Raw genomic sequence first — 20115 nt, forward strand, 5'->3', positions numbered from 1 at the left:
GAGATTCTTCATAGAGTCCTATATCGTAACGGAGAGAGTATATATTGCTACTAAAAGGGCACGCGTGGAAACGCTTGGTTAAATACCGCAAAAATTCACTTCCCACACAAAGCTTTGGGCCTATAAGGGTACCCTATTTAAATCGCTAAAAAGATAATGTTCCTTGTTCAAGGCTCAGTACTTTGAGCTTTGGAAATGAGAGGGTCAAGAGGGTTTGTGAGGCTGACATGTGTTCATCGTTGATTACGTTTTACTTGCTTGAAAGAATTTTTACTAAAGGATGGGAGAGAGAGGCTGCCTCTGCACGTAGTTTATTGCGACCACGTAGTCGAGAAATTCTAGTTTCGATTTCAGGTCAAGGAACCTTTTCTTTTTTGTCACAACAGTCTTACTTTCTTTAGTCCCCGCTGTAAAACATGCTGACAAACACTGAAGTCCTCATACATCTATACCCAATTTGAATGTTCTTAAGTCAGTAGTACTTCATGGAGCGCTGGCGTATCAACTAAATATTTCTTGCGCGATGATGATGTAAATGACGATGATAAAGCATGGTGATGATATTTTCAATGAATGACGCAGGCATGAGTTTGGTTTTGACCTAGCTGCAAGAGAAAAGAACCCTTTGTCTGTCCTTACAGAGTTATTTAACCAATTAACACATAGAGATTCTTGAAAAATACGTCTTTATTGACATTTTCTGTTCAGCTAAGAGTCCAAACTACTCAAAATGAAACATGAGAGTATGCCTTTCTTTGCACTAGCATCCTGTTTTGCGACATAATCCAAAATTATCTACCGCTCCCCTCCCTTTATTCTTGTGGTCCACCCCTAAGCATCTGATATATCTATTTATTATCAAAGACTGTGCGATTGTTACCTCACATCACTGTTAATTTGGCACTCATAGGTGACGTCCAAACCTAACTGATAACATTCGCGATTAAAGAACGTGAACTAAAACAAGAAACTACAGAAACTTGTAATATCATTCGAATGATCTACCGAAGAGGATCTTCTCTAACTAATGTAAATGACCAAACCATCGAAACAAATCGTAATTTATTCACCAAGGGGACCGCCCCCCTGAATGAGCACTGGGATTGGTCGAGCCTGTACCAGATCGCTTAAGGGACATGTTATATCGCGCGGCCTCGATCTAGTTGTTGTTGTAGGAGATGCAGAGCCAAAAAAAACTTCCCAAATTCATTTAAATTTGTATGTTTGAAAACCTTTCTTCTTTCCATGATGGGTCGAGGTGATCATTAATATCAGTGTGGAAATGTGAAAATGACCGTAGACATCCCACAAGGTACAAAATTTTAACGAAAAACTTTTTAATTTCAATTCGTGGGTTCGTGCAGAAGTCTGTAATAAGTTGTTACACCTTCCGTTCCACTCGGGCTAGATCGTTTTTAAATGTTGAAAAGAGTATATGTTTGCAACCTTATTTCGTTCTATGATGCTACAATAACCGAAGATATCCTGTAAGTTACGTGAATTGAAGAAAATCTTTTACATATATTTCGCGGTAAAACGTTTTGTTCATAACATCGTTAGCTTCCATGACAATTGTGATATCCAACCCCGCCTGTTTTTCTCTTCTTTGCCCAATTTTCAATGGAAATCAGTTGATAGCTTTACTCCTATGGTTTTTTCCAGAAATAAACATTTAAGATGTCAATAAGCAGATTTGTCGGGATTATCAGATAATCGCGTGCTACCAAAGCAAGAGAATTATGAACCCATGAGAACGCAAACTGTATAATATATTCTCTTGACCTAAATTTATTAATAAAATGTAAGGGAAAATGAGCAAGAAATATTTCTTTATTCAAAAAAGTGCTAAGATAGACCTCTCAGAAGCAAAAAACGAACGAATTTCTTGCATTTACGAGACCCAGTTGAATATTCATCCGGCGTTGATTACATAAGTTCACGGCCATAAAATCGCGTAGCGTTGTATTGAAAATTCTGAAAGTTAAGTTATTTAAGGAAAAATTCTTGGATTGAACAATGCCTTAAGAAAATATCAAGACTCTTTTGGTAAAACAAAAGATCGTTAGGCTAGCAAGAAGCCTCGATGGTGTTTCGAGGTGTGCGATGATGAACGTGCATGTTACTCTAAACAAAAATTTGAATGATTAGAGTCTGACGCCTCTGTAATTAATAAAGGGGTAAGTTTCTAGAGAAACTGTGGTGCTGCGTCGGTGGGAGAGTATGGCAGGTAATTTAGTGTTAACAACTGAGTTGAAAACGTAAATTAGCCACCGTAAAGGGTAAAAAAGCTGACGTTTCGAGCGTTAGCCCTTCGTGAGCGATAGACGAAACGTCAGCTTTTTTACCCTTTACGGTGGCTAATTTACGTTTTCAACTCAGTTGTTAACACTAAATTACCTGCCTATGCAATTAGTTTGCTTTAGCCTATTTCTATTACTACATGTCTTTCAAACTCTCCATTTGTTCTGTAAGGATAGATTCCCTAAACTAGTTGGTTACTGGCATTCGGGTGACGCCAAGTTGCAAGTGACGTTGCTTCACATCTCGGATCAGGTAAGTTTATCTTTGTCCCGCTTAGCCCACTTACCCCGAGACTTCGCAAGGTTCCTCGATGGAAAATTTTATACAAACACTTGCGCAACGACAAATATCGACCGACTGTCAACCGATATATCGGTCGAGTATCGACCGACTCTCGACCGATATATTGACCGCTATATCGGTCGCATGTACCTGTAGTAAACATGATCCAATATTTCTTGGTAGCAAGAAAGCTCTTGTAACCAGCCATCTACCATTAATGATAATAATGATTTGCCTGGTATGAAAACTCGCGGTTATATTCATAGAGAGACCTCAACTTTTAAAAAAAAAAAAGATATAAAAACAAGGAAAGGAAAAGAAGAAAGATGGAAAAAAGGGAACCTAAGGCTAAATGGACATCAATTTTAAGTAATGATATATACATTTATGATATAGTTCTGTACGAGTCCGCAAATGATCCCAGGACCGCAATTCGCACTTTCCCAATAAATACACCCATGCTAAAATCGAATTTCAATTGTTTGATATCACACGCAGAAAGATTCTTGAGGACATTAGAATTTAAGAGTAATGAAGCCGACTAAACAAAACCATTCTGCCTGTAGTGGGACTTAAAACGGCTTACATTATGCAGATTATCATTTAAGACGTCGAGTACTTCAAAATGACTGTCGTTGGTTGTCGGTTGTGTCAGGTAGCAAGTTCGAGGCGGAAATTTGTTGCGTAATGATTAACATATAAAATACCCATACTCCAACACGAGCATTATTACAAATCAAAATGGCGGACTGGGGTGAGTTCTCTCTCGCACATGTACAATTTACTTTGCCTTAATTTAGTTTTTATCTTATTTGTAAAATTAATTTTAAACTGTCCAGATGACGAGGATTTCGAGCCACAAGACTTTTCCGTAAAACAATCGGACAAATGGGAAGGGGAGGACGAAGAAGATCAGGATGTTAAGGTAACAATTTATCTTCGTAATTTACAAAACGTGGAATTCAGTTTGTTTATTCCTTAGATCGGCATCAAAGGTTGATTTATTTGGGAAACGTTTTGTTTATAGGAAAACTGGTTTGATGAAGAAGAGGATTCAGAAAAGAAATCGGAGCCATCCGAAAATCAAACTGGTAACTGATAGATCGGGTTATGAAACATCTATCCTGATGCTTCACAATTCCAAATTTTAATTTTGCGAATTATTGCACGGCTTCTTTCACTAACAATGTCTACAAGCTTTTTATTCCCTATCCAAATTATTCTCTTTCCTGAAATCGATTATAAACATCATTAAGTGTTCGAAATAAGATTAATCCTACTATTCTTCGCTGTTCATTTGAGTACAGTATCATTGTAATTTACTGTAAATGAAACCCAATACCCCTTAACAAACATAGCCTCAAGGTTACCTCGAAAATTCTTCGTTTAAATCAACCTTTCTTTTCATCTCGTGGAAAGAAAGAAGATGGTCGTACCATCTCTTAAAAAAATCGGGTTTTCTTTTTCACAGTTAGGGAAACATTGCTTATTATCAAACAAGTTGAACATGTCTCAGTATTGAACTATGTTCGGTGTAAAATTTTGTTTGTTTGTTATTATTCTGTATTTATATGTCTGGTATAACACGTATCTGTGTTATTTAAATTTCACAATTTCAAAGTCACAAAGCACTTGATCCTGGCTTAGCTTGGCCCTGTAGTTTTCTTATCCTACATTGTACTATTTGACCATTTGCTAAGGTATATTATGTCCTGTTAATTTTTGGTCATGTCATGAAATCGCATAGATACCTGTGTTGTTTGTCCTGTGAATTATATAATTTTGTTGTCAATTTGATAGAAGCAGCTCCTCAAGCTAAAGTAAAGAAAAGAAAAACAATTAAACAGGCTATACAAGATAAGGAGGACAAGGCCAAGGAAAGAGCTCTAAAGAAACAGGAGGAGAATCAATCAGCACAAGAGGTGAAAAAATATTGCAGTGCATTTGTAGCAATTATTATGGCTCCTTTGAGTAATGTCTTTGATTTTGCCCATTGCTCTCACAGAAAGAATTAACAGAAGAAGAACAACTTGCAGAAAAGCTTAGAAGACAGAAGTAAGTAATATTTTAAACATCCCAGAGACCAAAAGGTGCTAATGTTGGTGTATTGATATTTTGCTCTCTTGTGAACACATACATTAGGGAAGAACACTCAAAAAAATTAACAATCAAATTTTAAGGCTTTTGTGAATTAACCAGTCTAGTTACTGCCAGTCAGTGGAAAGCAAAAGTGCTATTGCTAGGTGAATTTTGTGACTTTTTTGCCAAAACTTTGCTCAGTTTTGGCGGTCAGCGGTCAGCATGGCACTCAGACGTGTCCTTCTTGGCTCCGTAGTTTTATCATTTTTATTGCTTTTATTTGGTCTTCACCCTGAGAAATATTTATCTGGACATAGCCTATATTATTTCTCTTGTGCACCGCTTCGCTCTGGCAGCTCAATGTCTTCGTTGGAAGTGATAACGGGCAACAAACAAGTAAACTCCACTCGGAGATTAGGCCGCCATCTTGGTTGTCGACTTCGTGGAATGAGTTACCTCGGCACTAGAGTGAACTATCATCACAATTCAACTTCCAGTTTTCAACTGATTCGACTGATCAAATCTGGTGATGTAAGTTTAAATCCTGGCCCCTCTGCTATTCAAGCTGTAATCGGAAATCGACACTCGACAAACGGCGACTTTGCTTATGCTAGCGCTGTTGGCAATCGTGCACCGCCGTGTCCACGTAATTTGGTCCACATTACTGTGCCCAAGCCTCAACAAGTGTTGGAAAATATCAAAAACGATACGCAACGATTGTTGCTTTGCCTTCTCAATGCTCGATCTTTGAGAAATAAGTCAGCGTCGTTTGTGGATTTGGTATGCGATAGCAAAGCAGATCTATTTGCTGTTTCTGAAACCTGGCTTACAGACAATGACACTGCTATTCTTAGTGAAATAACACCACAGGGATACAAACTCCTTCATCATCCTCGCAGCGATCGCAGAGGAGGTGGGACTGCATTGATTTTCAAAGAATCTATCTACGTTGAAAAGGTTTCAGCTGCAGGAAAAGAGTCATTCGAGGTGTCAGAATGGTTGGTCAATCCTGTGGCTACTACTCGTTTGCGGGTTGTTTTAGTCTATAGGCCTCCATATTCTGTTAAACATCCTGTGTCTACTTCAACATTTATCACTGAATTCTCAGATTATCTCGAGTCTTTGGTCATGTCAAGTGAGCCTTTGTTAATACTGGGCGATTTTAACATTCATATGGATCTACCTGATGACACTGACTGTAGAAACATGTCTGACCTTCTGGTGTCGATGGGTCTTAAACAACATGTTCTACACCCTACCCATGAACTTGGTCACACACTGGATTTGATCATCACTCGTATATCTGATAACATCATTGCTGGGTGCCCCTACACTGGTGAGTTGTTTTCTGACCATTTCCCAGTCTTCTGTCAACTAAAACCTGAAAGACCTCTGGTGGCCATCAAACATCTGCAGTTCAGAAAAATTAAATCTATTGACCGTGATCAATTTTCCGAGACGATTTGCTCTTCTCAGCTCTGTCTTGACCCACCGGACGACTTGGATACCCTAGTCAATTGTTACAATGAGACACTAAGATCTATACTAGATATCTATGCACCTGTCTTGTCCCGTGATATTGTTGTTCGGCCTCGAGCACCGTGGTTTAATGAAGATATCAGAAAAGCTAAACGGTCGAGACGAAAGGCTGAAAAGAAGTGGAGAATTACTGGCCTATCTGCAGATCGTGCTGCTTTTAAAAAGGAAAGAAATCGTGTGGTGAACTTGATGAATGAGGCACGTCGTGTCTACTACAATCAATTCATTGAAGATAATAGTTCTGACCAGCGGAGGCTGTTTATGGCAAGTAAGAGTCTACTGAATATGCAGCCGGATAGAGCTCTTCCTCCTCATACTGACGTTTCTCTGCTTGCAAATGACATGGGCGAGTTTTTTATTACCAAGATTGCTAATATAAGGTCAAAGTTGGAAGGTATCTCTCCATCGCATCTTCTGTCGACGTCGGAGCCTGATCTGGTATCTGAACCTAGCGATATTGTACTGTCTGATTTTCAATGTACAACGGCTGTAGCAATACGTGATATGATTACATCAGGGAAGAAAAAAACTTGCATCTTGGATCCAATACCTGTGACTCTGTTATCTGCCTGCCTTGACCCACTCCTTTCTGTAATAACGAATATGGTTAATTTGTCCTTACGAACTGGATATTTTCCTGACGCCTGGAAAACTGCTGTGGTACATCCATTATTGAAAAAGCCTGGTCTTGATCCTCTTTTCAAGAATTTTCGACCAATCAGCACCTTGCAATTTGTGTCCAAACTTACTGAACGTGTGGTAGCCAATCAGATTCAGTGTCACATGATTAAGAACAATCTCTTCCCTCAGCTTCAATCTGCTTATCGTTCCCATCACAGCACTGAGACTGCATTGTTAAAAGTAAAAAACGATTTGCTAATGAATATGAACAAGGGGCATGTATCACTCTTGGTGTTATTAGACTTGAGTGCCGCCTTTGACACTGTTGACCACAAGATTTTATTAAAAGCCCTTCAGACGAAACTAGGTGTTTGCGGCTCTGCTCTTTCGTGGTTCAAGTCTTATTTGGAAGGGAGATCTCAAAGAATTTGCATAAAAGAGACGCTTTCGCAGTCATTTGATTTGAAGTGGGGTGTACCTCAAGGTTCTTGCCTTGGCCCGCTTTTGTTTACTATCTATTCAAGTGATTTGTTTTCTCTCCTGGAGTCCCATTTACCAACTGCGCATGCTTACGCGGACGATACTCAGTTGTATCTGTCCTTTAGTCCTAGTGTTGGCACTGGTGAGTTGGATGCGGTCACTGCCATTGAAAATTGTATTCGTGACATTAGACAGTGGATGTGTGTGAGGAAATTAATGCTAAATGATGTCAAGACTGATTTTATGCTTGTTGGGACACGGAAGCAGCTCACAAAGGTGTCTATCGATGGCATCAGAGTCGGAGATTATAATATTAGTCCTTCTTCATCAGTCTGTAATCTGGGCACATGGTTTGATCCGCATTTGAATATGGATGTACATATTACCAAAACATGCAGCAGCTCTTTTTATTATCTTTATAATATCAGACATATTAGGAAGTACTTATCTAGAAGTAGCACTGAAACACTAATTCATGCGTTTATAACAAGCAGACTTGATTATTGCAACAGCCTTTTGTATGGGTTACCGAAATATCAGTTGTCTAAACTACAGCGTGTTATGAATGCTAGTGCCCGTTTAGTTTATTGTGCTCCAAAGTCGTGCCACATCACGCCTCTACTTCACGAATTACATTGGCTGCCTGTTTGTTATCGTATCGAATATAAAATAATTCTTCTTACATTTAAGGTATTGCATGGTATGGCGCCCGATTACTTGCGCCATTTAATATCTATCTTGCCGCCATCTAGGTATAATTTAAGGCGCAACGATGACTCTGCAGCTTTATTAACTTTCCCGAAGATAATATCCAAGAAGACCCTGGCAGATAGATCGTTTAGTTGCGCCGCCCCTAGACTTTGGAATTTGCTTCCTACCACAATAAGATCTATTTCCAGTTTAGATATTTTTAAAATTAGACTTAAAACTTTTTTATTTAATAGGGCGTTTAATTAGTTCTATAGTTTTTATAATTGAATTGCATTATTTTAGAATTGTAATTTTGAACTTCTATTTTAATTTCTAATTTAATATTTATTGTAAGGCGCAGTTGAATATTTTTATAGAAACTGCGCGGTATAAATTTAAATTTATTATTATTATTATTATTATAGTTTCCTATATTTAGTTGACTTAAATTTATAGTTTTAAAGAGATGTAAGAAATGGCAATTCTTCTTATTTTGCAAATTTGGCATGAAGCCATTGTTTCAAATAATTTCAAGTCAGATTGTTACAATCATATGCAGCAACTTGTAAGCAGTATCACTGACGGGCTTTGTTTGCTTGTCTTTTTCAGATTGGTAGAAGATGCAGATTTAGAATTAGCTAAACAAGCTTTTGGTGAGGTTCTATATAAACAGACTGTTTCTACACTTTTAAACAAACTTATTTTCATTGCCAGAAAATAATAATTCAAATTTTTAAAATTTTTTTTATTTGAGTCCTTCACCATAAATGTCAATAGTGTTTAAAGTTGACCTTATCTTTGAGAATCACCAAAACAGTGACAACACTGTGTGAAACTAGGAAATGTTGGTTTATACATGTACTTAATAACAACTCAGCTCATCAGCTTCTCACTCGTTTACCCCAAACGAAGCAATCATAGATGAGTTATGACAAGTTTATGACCCTCATCCAAATATACATTGGAGTGTTTTGTTACTGAGTTAGCTAGCAATTTTTATTATTAGAAGTGTTGTTATTATTTCCTGAAGTTTAGGGAAAAATTACTGAATGAAATAACTTTGTTCTTCATTTCTCCAGGTGTGAAAGATGATATAGGATCCAAAAGTATAGATGACATGAAACCTTCAACTAAAGAAGAGTTTGTAGAACTGTCCCAATTACTTGTAGGAAAATTATCCAATTATGAGGTATGAGTCACATATTTGTTAATTGTATCACTCACTTTGGTATATAATTGAAACCTCTGCCATTTTATGACAAAACATTGCTGGCACCTTGTACATTTCTTGAAAGAGGTAGCACTGTTCCTTGTTGGATTTTTATAAGAACTGTTAGCACTTAATTTATCAGGGTTTGGTATCGTGATAAAAAATAGTTTTTGTATGCCACCAACACAGAGTTGGTGCTTGTCAGATTTCAAACATCCTGGTCCTTTTTACTTCAGAGTATCAAATAAGTGAGTGTGAACCCAGTTGTGAAGACTTTCCTTTCCTTAAAATCTGATAAATGTTATTTCAGTAGACTCTAGCATTCTTTGTTAATACTTTAAGTTTTCTTGTGGCCTTTTTTGTCTTAAAAGTGAGAAATTATGAAAGTAGTTTGATTAACTCTTTATTCAATTTTTGTTTTCAAGTCCAATGCAGAATATGTCCCTTTCTTGGAAATGCTTTTTAGAGATTTATGTGCAAGCTGTAAGTATTCCTTGGGATAAAAACAAATAGATGAAATAAGAAAAACATTTGCATACTTCAAATCCTGGTCACCATTAACAGGCCCTTAGCCTCGACAAAAAATAGGGTGAGGCTAAGAGGATCTTATACTCTTTACCTCCTGTAGGAGGCTAAACAAGTTCTCTATTTGTAAACAAGGAAACTCCTTCATAGATATAGAATGAAAATGTTTGTCTAAGAATCTGCAAAAAATTGCCAATAAATAACACTAGAGGATATAAATAATTAGGAAATTAAATTGACTTTTGGTGAATAATTGTTATGTAGATGTAAATGTGATTTGTGGTCATCATTATTCATTGTTAGTACTATGAACAGTCTTTGTAGGCACTATGATGTTTTACATGTCTTGTGCTGCTCATTTTTTTCAGTGGATGCTGAAGATGTTAAACGAATAGGTAGCACAATAAATGTCCTCTCATCAGAAAAATTAAAAGCACAGAAGGCAAGTCACAGATCTCTTTTTATACCATTAGGACTTCAGCATTCTCAGAAAGTTTTTTTTTTAATTAGGTTTGAGAACTGAAGCTTTATTATGTGGGTTGTTATTAAATGTTACCTTGCTTGCACACATTATTGTGTATTTTATGGATTACTGTATAATAGTAAAACACAAAGGTAGGGTTCAGTTGACCTTAGGATAACACTGAGCACATGAACATTCATGTATATCACAAGTAGTAATAAATATTCTTTGAATACTCCACCCTCAGTGGTTATTTCAATGTTTGTTGTGTCACATTCAGCTTTCTCTCGAAGCATAAATTAACAGTATTATTCTCTAGAATAATTTTTTCTTCTCTGGTTCAAGGTCTCACAATTTTAAATACATCAAGTGCAAAATATCTACAAGAAAAAATCACCTGTGTATTTAAGCGTAATCCTCTCCTGTCAGGGAGGAGTGAAAACAGGACACAACTAATTGGAATGAATGAAGCTTACAATAGTATTGTCCTGAATCTGTAGTATCACTGCATTGTGAAATTAGGGACCAGAATAATCTTATCATCACCTATTTGATATTTTTTACAGGCAAAGAAAGGGAAAAAGGCTGTTAAGAAAGCCACTCTCTCAGGAGCTAGTGCCAAGGCTGGCAGAAAAGAGGACTTGGATGCATTTGGTGGTGGAAATTATGATTATGGAGATGAATTTGATGACTTCATGTGAAAGTGACAGCAAATGAACATGCAAGATTCTGTAAACACAACATCACCAATCCACCCTCAAACTCTTAACAAGAAGTTATTTGAATTCACTTTGGTTGGAACCTCAATAGCGTAAATAATAATTTGGCAGATAATAAAGTTTGCCTCTTCTTTGCATCTTAACATTTAAAAGTGAGATGCAAACATCCAAGGCAGTCATGTTTTGTTGGTTTAAGTCCTTCCAACCAAGCCAGCCCAACCATATTCTGTGTCCTATAAATCAAGGCAAAAAATTTAAAGATTAATAATAACTTTGTCCTAGTAAGTAGAACTGCAATACATTGTTGTACTTGTTTCTCAGATGGCAAGAAAAATGCACATTTAAAAAAAACCAATAATATATGTTTGTCCTTTGTGTAATAAAAGCACTGCCATTGAAAGTGTATACGCATAATTGCAATGATACTTGAGGCAAAAACTTTTTTTCTTTTAATATGCTCTAAAAACAATTCTTAAAAGGACCTCATACATTATGAACACTGTAAACAAGAATTGATCAGAACTAATGGACAATTCAGAATGTCTCTAAATCTATTACCTGAATGCTTTCTTTTCTTATTTAGTACAAGAGAGTTGTGTATTTCTTTCCTGAAAATTAGATTGTGGAATAAAAACAATAGAAACCATGAAAGAATCTTTCCTCAGTTGTCTGTCTTTCAATTGTAAAAGCTTAGGAAAAGTCTTTTTTTTGTCTTCAGATTAAATGTTTATCTTTTAATTTATTCTATGTTAATCTTTTAATTTATTCTATTGTTTGAGTTCAATAGAACTTTCTCAATTTTTCATCACTGTGTAATTTTTACTTTACAGTAGCTTGATCATGCTAGATGAAATAAAAAAACCTTTAATTATTTAGTTTTCTATTAAACAAAAGAAAGAAGTACTGAAATGTATGTGAAAGAATTGGGATAACACCTTTGCGTGCATTGTAAAGTTTTTAGGTGTAGGATAAGGTGTTCAAAGTGGAGTCCTAATCTTTCCTTTACTTTACCATGATCCATAAGTGAAACTTCGGGAGCCGGTAGGTTCTCAAGTGATGTATCAAAATCTATCGGCGTTGTTTCGATATAACAAAACTTGATCTCTACTGTCGTCCTGTTTTAATTATTCACAATTTATCTCCTCGCTTCCCTCTCCACATACGGGATTACAAATCACAATGTGGTGTCGGGGGTTGGGTCAAAGGCCAAGTGGGGTGGCCAGGGTTCAATTTTTCTGAGCGCTATGACCAGTCGAAAGAAACTAGTTTCCGCTGTAGTGGGAGGGTAGAGAGAGAGAGAGAGAGGTCCATTTCAGTCCCGTCAAATGCAGCTCAACACCCAAAAGACTAACTGAAATAGCTTAAAATTGGTTTATCCAAAATGTTCCCAATGCAAAAATTCAATGTTTGTAATTTTTGATACAAAGTAAATGACCAAACTTTATTGATAATGTGGTAATAAGAACAGGTATAGGTCACAACGTGTCCGTTGTCACACCTGGGATTTTAGTTAAATTTGAAAATATGTCTGTAAATAGTCGACAAAAGATGTAGTTAAGAGCCAATGGTCTACTATAACTCCAAAGGTTCGCTAATAGATGGAGACCGAGGGAAAATGTCGGGAAGTAAGATGATCAGTTCCTTTCACGGATACGGCTGAACTGTGTTCCTGCAATCTCTCCCTTCTTTACCTTTTAGGAAAAGCGGGACGACCAACATTTGAAATTTCATCATTTTTCCCCTTTTTATACTCGAATAACCCATTTGTATGTTATTACAGTTAAACCGTCGTGCTCAGTAATCTCAATCGCATCGTACACAAAGATTTTCCTCACTCTCATTGCTATTCACTAGCTTAGTTTTAAAAAATTACTTTAAAAATTGGTAAAAAGGAAAATGTTTTACCACATTCCTGATATAACTGTTGATCCCTGGTACAGTAGGTAAAGGGGATAACGTTCATTATTTTTCATACCAAGACTTCTACATTATTTTGAGTCCTTGAAACAGTGAAGCGTATTCTATCTCCCCTTGTTCAGATTTCTGACGGTTTGACTACTTACTCTTGTCAAGCTGTCTGAATTTAAAGACAAAATTCAAAATGGCTAAGAGCGCATATACAGATAACCATTTATTCAGGCGTTGTATGAAATTTCCTCATACAGATATTCTTGAAAAGGTAAATCTTCAAACCCTTTTGGAGCACATAAATATCTCTTGACACGTTGCTCCTTCCTAGTGCAACATATTATCGGACACTTGACTTTTTCAGTGCTATCTTTTAGTATGAATTTTCTTAGACACAATAGTTAACCGAAGTGTTAAACGCATTACATCCTAAATTGAAGAATTGGGTATATCCAAGAGAGGATATTTAGTATTTACATAAACAGCGCAATCGTATCCTAGAGTAAAGAGCGAAGTATTGCTCACTTATCTCCTGGCTTGCCGACGAAAAAGTTGTGTAACAGAAAAAAGGTGCAAGCAGTGTGTTACACTTTTGCTTTAAATTCCACCTTCGCTTGACGTCAGTGGACAAGCCGATGAGACATAAGAAAACTGCGCTAAATCTGCAAAATGTAAAGTATTTCCGTCCACAGTAAACTTCTTGAGGCAGCCTTTGAATCCCGTGAAAACTGAAGGATATCCTCCCAACTGATCAGCTGTAGTTTAAAAACAGAAAAAAACTAACATTATTGTCTGTGGCATTCAACATATCGTAATGTGATAAATAGGGTTGCCGCGGTCAGGGAAAAGTCAATATCAAACTTCCAAAGTCGAGAAATTTTGTCCCAATGTTTCATAGAGAAAAAGTGCAATTTTTACCTATATGTCTCAAAGTTAACTTGGTAACTCTGGTCGTGTTTCACTTAGCGTGTATATTGATCCTTTCGGTCCTGTGTTACACAGAAATTGAACCTCACTAAAGAATAAACCTAATGGGTGCTTTAATACCGAAAAAATACAAACCATGATTATATTTAATTCTGGGTTGGCGCTTCAATAGTTAGACAAAAGGGCATCAGCTATTTAACTAGTATTCAATTGTTAGGATTTTTCTGTTTGATTTTTATGTCTGATTTTTCAATGATTTAATTTTTCGCAGAAGGCTGCTTGAGGACGTGCTCGAGCTTTGGATACTGCAGAGGAATAATCGAAAGGAGCAGTAGACAAAGAGCTGGTTGCTTGCAAGTCGAGGAAGCGCAGACTTTTTTCCCGTTTTCGCTCACAATCCCCCTAACATTAAGAATGAAATTTAACCTGGATATCCGCCAAGAAATAGATGCCCGGTCATGTTGGTGCCATATCGAACCGGCTTGGTGACGGAATGGACGTCATCTAAGGCGACGGTTAGATTAGATCCCTGCTTGGTAACTCTAACCGTGTGCCAATTCATTTGGCACATCATGTAAGACGATTGGGTATCATTTCCAAGTCCAGGTTCGGTCCAAACAATTTGTGATTCGTTTGTCGTGGTGTTGTAAGTCAGAATCATCTAAGTTTATAAGGACAAGGAAATCATCACTCTATTACAGATATGTGAGTTTAACTTTTACTTTAGGTTAACTGTGGGCTCAAAGATTACGAAGGAAAACTTATTCAGGTCTATCATACCATCACATCTATTCCCGAATCCATAGCCCTTCCCCGCCAAATCGATTTCTATCTTTTAAGTATTCATGATTTCAATGATAAATTAAAACTCTAATCACTTCACGTACCTTACCACTCTTTTGTTCCAGACGGATGTGCATTCTGTTTCCCGCTGATGAAGAAGACCAAAAATGAATAAACAGATAATTAAATAAAAGCAAAGAAAGCTTTGTCAAATCGAGACATGACTCGAAAGACTCAAATTTACATCTATTGCATTTACCATCGACTATCGAAATCTAATTTCGAAGGCGTCAGTCATTCTTGCTAAGTTTTACAGTTCATTTGTACTAACTCAAAACAAGTCCTTATCAGTATTCCTTTTATCTAAAACCCCATTGCTCATTCGTCCCTATGAAAATTGTCAAATTTGTTGAAAGATCACACAGCAACTAAACAAAGGGAAATCTTAAGTCACCCTTTGCTATGACCCTCGTGATGACAACTGGCACTAATAATCAAACTTGCTATTAATGTAGAGTGTGGTATTGGTATTAATATACCTCAAATGAAAAACATCCAATTGTTGCTCACAACCATGCGCGAAGTCACAGGCAGTTTTACTTAGGTGACGTCTTTAGAAGTGTAACATAAGTCATCTTTTACTTAGTATATACTTTCACGAATTTCAAATCATTCAAATCCTGTCTTTGTAGCACTAACTAACCTGTAGAATCAGGAGCACTTGTTATCATAAACAACAATCCGTCACGTGATGAGGTCCGGAAAGTCACCTGGACATTGAACTCTGCACTTAAATTGAAGTCATCTAAAAATCAATAAATTTTATGAGATTTGGCTTTTGTAACTCTCGAATAGAACTCCAGAAAATTACAAAGGTATTTTCCAGTATAATGTCATTCATTCTAGAGCATGTTGTTTTGTGATAAGTTTCGGCAAGTTGTAGTTTTCGTTCAGAAATTACGCGTGTAATTACTTTTGGAAGTATTCCAAACTATCTTGCCATTTAGAGTTCAGACAGAAACTGTCTTAAATTTGTCTAAATATATCGACTATTAAGATAGCACAGTATCACTTGCCAAATCTGGCCCAAGAGGAACCATTGAAACCGAGACCTGGCTGAGCCTTGTCGTAACACAGACCGCGAGTCTCGTTAGAGCCTCTACTATCAGGTTTGTTAAAATCGAACAAGGATTCACTGTTGGCAACATCGAAATCTTTCATACAGCCTGCAAACCCTAAGAACCTAAAATAACAACAAAAGTACACAGTAGATTATAACTAGTTTACTAAAAGATAGTTATGATTATCAAATGATGTACGAAAGTTCTTTAGTTAATTGTCTATTATCGGGCAGTCTGCATGGTCATCACTACAGAACCATGTTCATTAAATTTAGCATTGACATCACTAATTTACGTTCTTCAAGAAGTATACCGTTTGTAATCATACATGAATTCGAGAATACAGCTGATTTAGTTAAAAACCACTATTTGCTTGTCACTTAAAATTTTCCTTGTGAAAAAATTTATAAAGAATTCAATCCATGTTACTCTATCTTCATGAAGCGACATAACGTTTGTAATCATATTGGAAATCGAAAGCAAAAATTATTTTGTCGAGATTTAGTCAAGGGCCGCTATCTGCTTGTCACTTAAAACTCTCCTTGTGGACAAATTTTTAGAGAATTCGATCCACTTTACTGTATCCTAATGAACAACATGCCTGTTGGTGACTGTTGGAGCAACCACGTAACTGGGTAGTCCACCAATATACAAGTGGCGTAGATTCATCGAAAGACTGGGCGGGTCGTGTCTTCCATTCACATAATCCATAGTACTTGTTAGCATAGCACCAAAATGAAACAGGCGGAGAATATGAACCTGATATTATGTCAGTCAATTTAATGAGATTAGACTTATAGATAATGGTTGATATGTTGATATTGAGCCTAATGAATTGAACAGACCAAGAAAGGATTGAGGAAATTAGTGAGACAATTGCCTGTTAACCTTCATTACTGTCATCCTAATGCCTGTGAACTCCGTAATCATTGACTCCACGATCTATACTTGAATAGTAAATAGCAATGTAATGAGATATTCTTACTGAAAACCATTGGCCGTTTCCAGAGTACTTTTCTTCACTGGTCATAGAAACCAGGCCTTTACCCGAGTTAAACTTGAAGACCAATTTTCCATGGACAAGTTCGAGTGAAAAGAACTGAGTCGGGTGTGTGTCATTGTCGGTGCCATATAATAATAGGCCGTCGTCTGATAAGGCTCGGAAGGATAATCCAACTACAAACCTGCAAAGCAAAGGAGCATTACACCACAAGTAACATTTGTTGCCGATATTTTGTATCTCTATTCGAATCTTTGAGTCTACACCATTGTGCGCATGTATTTGACCTTAGTTATTGGCAGTAAAAGGCATTTTAACAAACTTTTGGGAACATTAATTTATAGTCTTTCACAGCACTTTCTCTAACATTGGGGCAGTGCAATTTCCTCTCCTGGATTAATAGAATTGCATAAGGCACAAAAAACGTATAATCGATCCTCTATGTAGTTTATGTAATTTGTGTTTTCGATCGGGGAAAGTATTACAATGTCAAAGTGTAATGTCTTCAGCCTACTGATTAATGAAATAAACCATCTCAATAGATAGGTATTTACCTGGATTCGAACACTATGCTTTGAATTTTGTTCAAATTGAATCCAATGAAGCCTTTTCCTCTGCTTTCTTGAAGATCGAAATGCAATGCTCCACTACTACTGGACGAAACGGGTGGAGGAAGGGAAGCACTGCAGGACGGAGGGATGGGTGGAGGTACAAAGGCTGGCACCACTCCCGCCTTTGATACACCCACAGTATGTTCAGATAAGAAATCTATTAAGCTAACCAAAAAATAGTAAATAAATAAGGACAAATTTCATAGCGCTCATACGTCTTATATCGATTTCAGTAACTAATTCTAGATTTAATTTGGAGAGTAAGGTGTAGGCTTGCAATCAGAATTTAAAAATGACCTCTTCACCATATTTCATCAAAACAGAGGGTAAAAATTCTGACGACACATCAATTTGTAGCGCAGGACTTACGATAAAAGATAACGAAATTACCTGGAGTCAACGGTCAAATTCTTCATGCCACCCTTGAAACAGAGTGCGTAAGGAGTCTGGGATGACTTATTGGAAGGAATGCCACCCATATAAAATGGATCATGAAGAACCAATGATAAAGCAGCGAAGTTATAGACACCAGTGTAAACAAGAGTGTTATTCACGTAAAGTTCGTATCTGTTAAAACAAGAGAAACATCACAGCAGCTAACTTACTTGATAATGCAATTTTGTTTTTTCCAACCTTTCATAGGTGTTTGGAGGGTGGATCTCTAATCTTATGTCGTTCTTATCACGACTTATGAGCATTCGTAGTGAAGAAAAGTGCCTCCCCCTCATAACGAAGTTTATTCTTTGTTGCAGACTTGGAAATATAAACCGTAAAGGAAATAAGCCATTGGGGATTGTAAACTAATGACAGGCCTTGTACATTTTCGGTAAAAGTACAATAGTTGTGGCTTTACACATTGCTATATAACATAGAGAATTATTACACCCACCCATTGTCCGTAAGCTGCAAAAGCACTGTGCGCCATGAATTGTCCGAGAAGGTGATATTTGACGAAGAGAAGACAGGAACTGATTCAATATCCCCTAACCAAAAGTATAAGTCTCCGTGTCGTAATGCCATGTACAGCGATGGTGCATCCTCCGTCTGAGTAAACGTTTAATAAAAAGAGAAGTAAAACTTTAAGCGTTTGATATATTCACTTTCTTGTAAACATCTTGATATAATTTGTAAAGTCTGAACTCCTCTTTTTATGGTGTCGACGAAGTAGATTCGGCCGGGTATGAGGAGTCACTCAACCATTTTTTTGTAGGTGTTTGACAAATTGTTTTGACGCACCTTTTAAAGGTTTGCAAACCAAATGGAGTGGTGTTTCAAAAATAAAAATCCTGAGTGAAATGAGAAATTCAATGCACTGGATAATTTTGAATGAGATTAAGATAAAGCAGTTATTTGATTCTCGCAGAAAATCAAATGGGAATGCAATGTTGCTCACGTTTTTTTGGCTGTAGAGAAGAACGCCACTTTCTTCCTTTGTCTTAAAGGTAAAGTGCAATTTCGAAAATGCTGCTTTTCCGCTGATGATATCAATAGTTGCATATGAACAGTCGCTTATTTCCTCTTCGAACCCGTAGAAACGTGTTCCATATTCTATCTGAAAAATTAATACCAAAAAGGTTAAGCAATTTAGGGACTTTGAAAAAAAAAATTTTGACGAGCCTGTTCCCATCAATCGTTTTATAAGTGATTAAGAACTGCATGAAGTTGACCCCTCGAGGGTCTGCTTTTCAACTTTTCCAAGTAAACAGGTGCGTCTCCGCCATCTGAGGTACTATTTCCTCAGTTTCTCATTTGAATGTGTGTATAGTTCATGTCAATTAACTCGTGATTCGAAAATGGAGAACGGTACCGTGCGAAATAGAGCACTCACCAACTGAAAAATTAGCGTTTGGTCTTAAAGAAACTTTTTTAAAACCAGCAGACAACCTAATCCGGCATGGCAAATCATTTTTTCTTTAGCTACTGGTTTCCCTCGCTCTTAGGAAACCACCTAATCGTAATACATACTATTCATGCCGGTGATTTCTTCCTTACAAGTTGAATATTTAATATTAAAAAACCATTTGTATCGGGGGTCATCTCATTCAGTAATCTTACCTCTCCTTTGATAACTCCTCTAAACGATAATCCTTGTTTTGAAAACATAAATGTTGGGTCGTTGAAGAGCCGCGGAATTAGGGATGAGGACACACTGCTGTACAACAGCAAGTTTTTCATGTCTCCAGAGAATACTTCGTTAGCTTCAAAGACAACGACACTAAAGAGAAGAAGATCACATTAGTTTACACTTTAAGCTCCTCACAGAGGGACATTGTCAGATGACGTGAGATGTGCTTATGTTTCAGACGTGCATGCGGATTTATTTCACATGTCAGTAAATATATGCAAAAAATAGTGAAGGAAGATGTTATTCTGAGAAATAGGAGACTCGTGGCAAACTAAGCCGTTTAAAAAATGTCCATGATCACAAGCTTACTGCATACTGCGAGGATGTAAATGTCGATATGTGATGGTTATGAGCAATGATGATGCAGACAAAGGTGGTAAATTTTAGGCCTAGCGATTTAAGAGAAGGAAGAAGTTATTCCGTGAATGACACAAACTTACGTCTTTCCGATTTGAGCTTTAGACGCTCTACCACTGAGCTCTGAGAGACTCGTTGCGAGTAAGTCGAGTAAGACCGTTTAGCTAAGCCCAAGGTGACATAATTCGTACCTACTGCAAGAGTAGGAATGTCGATATGTGATGCTTAGGCGCAATAACGATGTTAATGAAGATGATAAATTTTAAGCGTCGCGCTTTAGACGTAGGAAGACGGAATAACAAAAACAAATGACCTTCCAATTACTACTCGAGATGCTCTAGAACTAAGCTACGGGAGACTCGTGGCAAGAAGAT

At 37.0% G+C, this 20115-nt stretch overlaps 2 protein-coding genes across 3 annotated transcripts in view; one reads left to right on the top strand and one right to left on the bottom strand.

The window, feature by feature from the left end:
- The first annotated feature begins 3318 nt into the window (after positions 1–3318).
- LOC131773140 (eukaryotic translation initiation factor 3 subunit J-like) lies at positions 3319–11780 on the top strand. The gene is made up of 10 exons (XM_059089117.2): positions 3319–3337; positions 3423–3508; positions 3611–3674; positions 4384–4505; positions 4589–4638; positions 8602–8645; positions 9072–9181; positions 9628–9685; positions 10096–10169; positions 10757–11780. The coding sequence occupies exons 1-10, from the start codon at positions 3325–3327 to the stop codon at positions 10889–10891; spliced, it is 756 nt and encodes a 251-aa protein (XP_058945100.1). The 5' UTR covers positions 3319–3324; the 3' UTR covers positions 10892–11780.
- A 571-nt stretch (positions 11781–12351) lies between these two features.
- The window catches only part of LOC131773149 (laminin subunit gamma-1), a 34954-nt gene continuing 27190 nt past the window's right edge, over positions 12352–20115 (bottom strand). For both annotated transcript variants that reach the window (XM_059089129.2, XM_066165649.1), the window contains exons 40-51: positions 19315–19474; positions 18653–18811; positions 18149–18303; positions 17650–17826; positions 17203–17424; positions 16634–16832; positions 16250–16407; positions 15604–15770; positions 15231–15332; positions 14632–14675; positions 14171–14405; positions 12352–13572 (exon numbers count right to left, since the gene is read on the bottom strand). In XM_059089129.2, the coding sequence (XP_058945112.2) occupies positions 13415–13572; positions 14171–14405; positions 14632–14675; positions 15231–15332; positions 15604–15770; positions 16250–16407; positions 16634–16832; positions 17203–17424; positions 17650–17826; positions 18149–18303; positions 18653–18811; positions 19315–19474 (1936 nt within the window). In that variant the 3' untranslated portion in view covers positions 12352–13414. The remainder of the gene's footprint in view (positions 13573–14170; positions 14406–14631; positions 14676–15230; positions 15333–15603; positions 15771–16249; positions 16408–16633; positions 16833–17202; positions 17425–17649; positions 17827–18148; positions 18304–18652; positions 18812–19314; positions 19475–20115) is intronic.

Source organism: Pocillopora verrucosa, chromosome 4 (assembly GCF_036669915.1).
Source record: "Pocillopora verrucosa isolate sample1 chromosome 4, ASM3666991v2, whole genome shotgun sequence".
Taxonomy (NCBI): domain Eukaryota; kingdom Metazoa; phylum Cnidaria; class Anthozoa; order Scleractinia; family Pocilloporidae; genus Pocillopora; species Pocillopora verrucosa.

Coding starts and splice junctions, on each gene's coding strand:
- LOC131773140 (XM_059089117.2), top strand. Junction 4,506..4,588: donor AGAATCAATCAGCACAAGAG/GTGAAAAAATAT, acceptor TTGCTCTCACAG/AAAGAATTAACAGAAGAAGA. Junction 10,170..10,756: donor AAAAATTAAAAGCACAGAAG/GCAAGTCACAGA, acceptor TATTTTTTACAG/GCAAAGAAAGGGAAAAAGGC.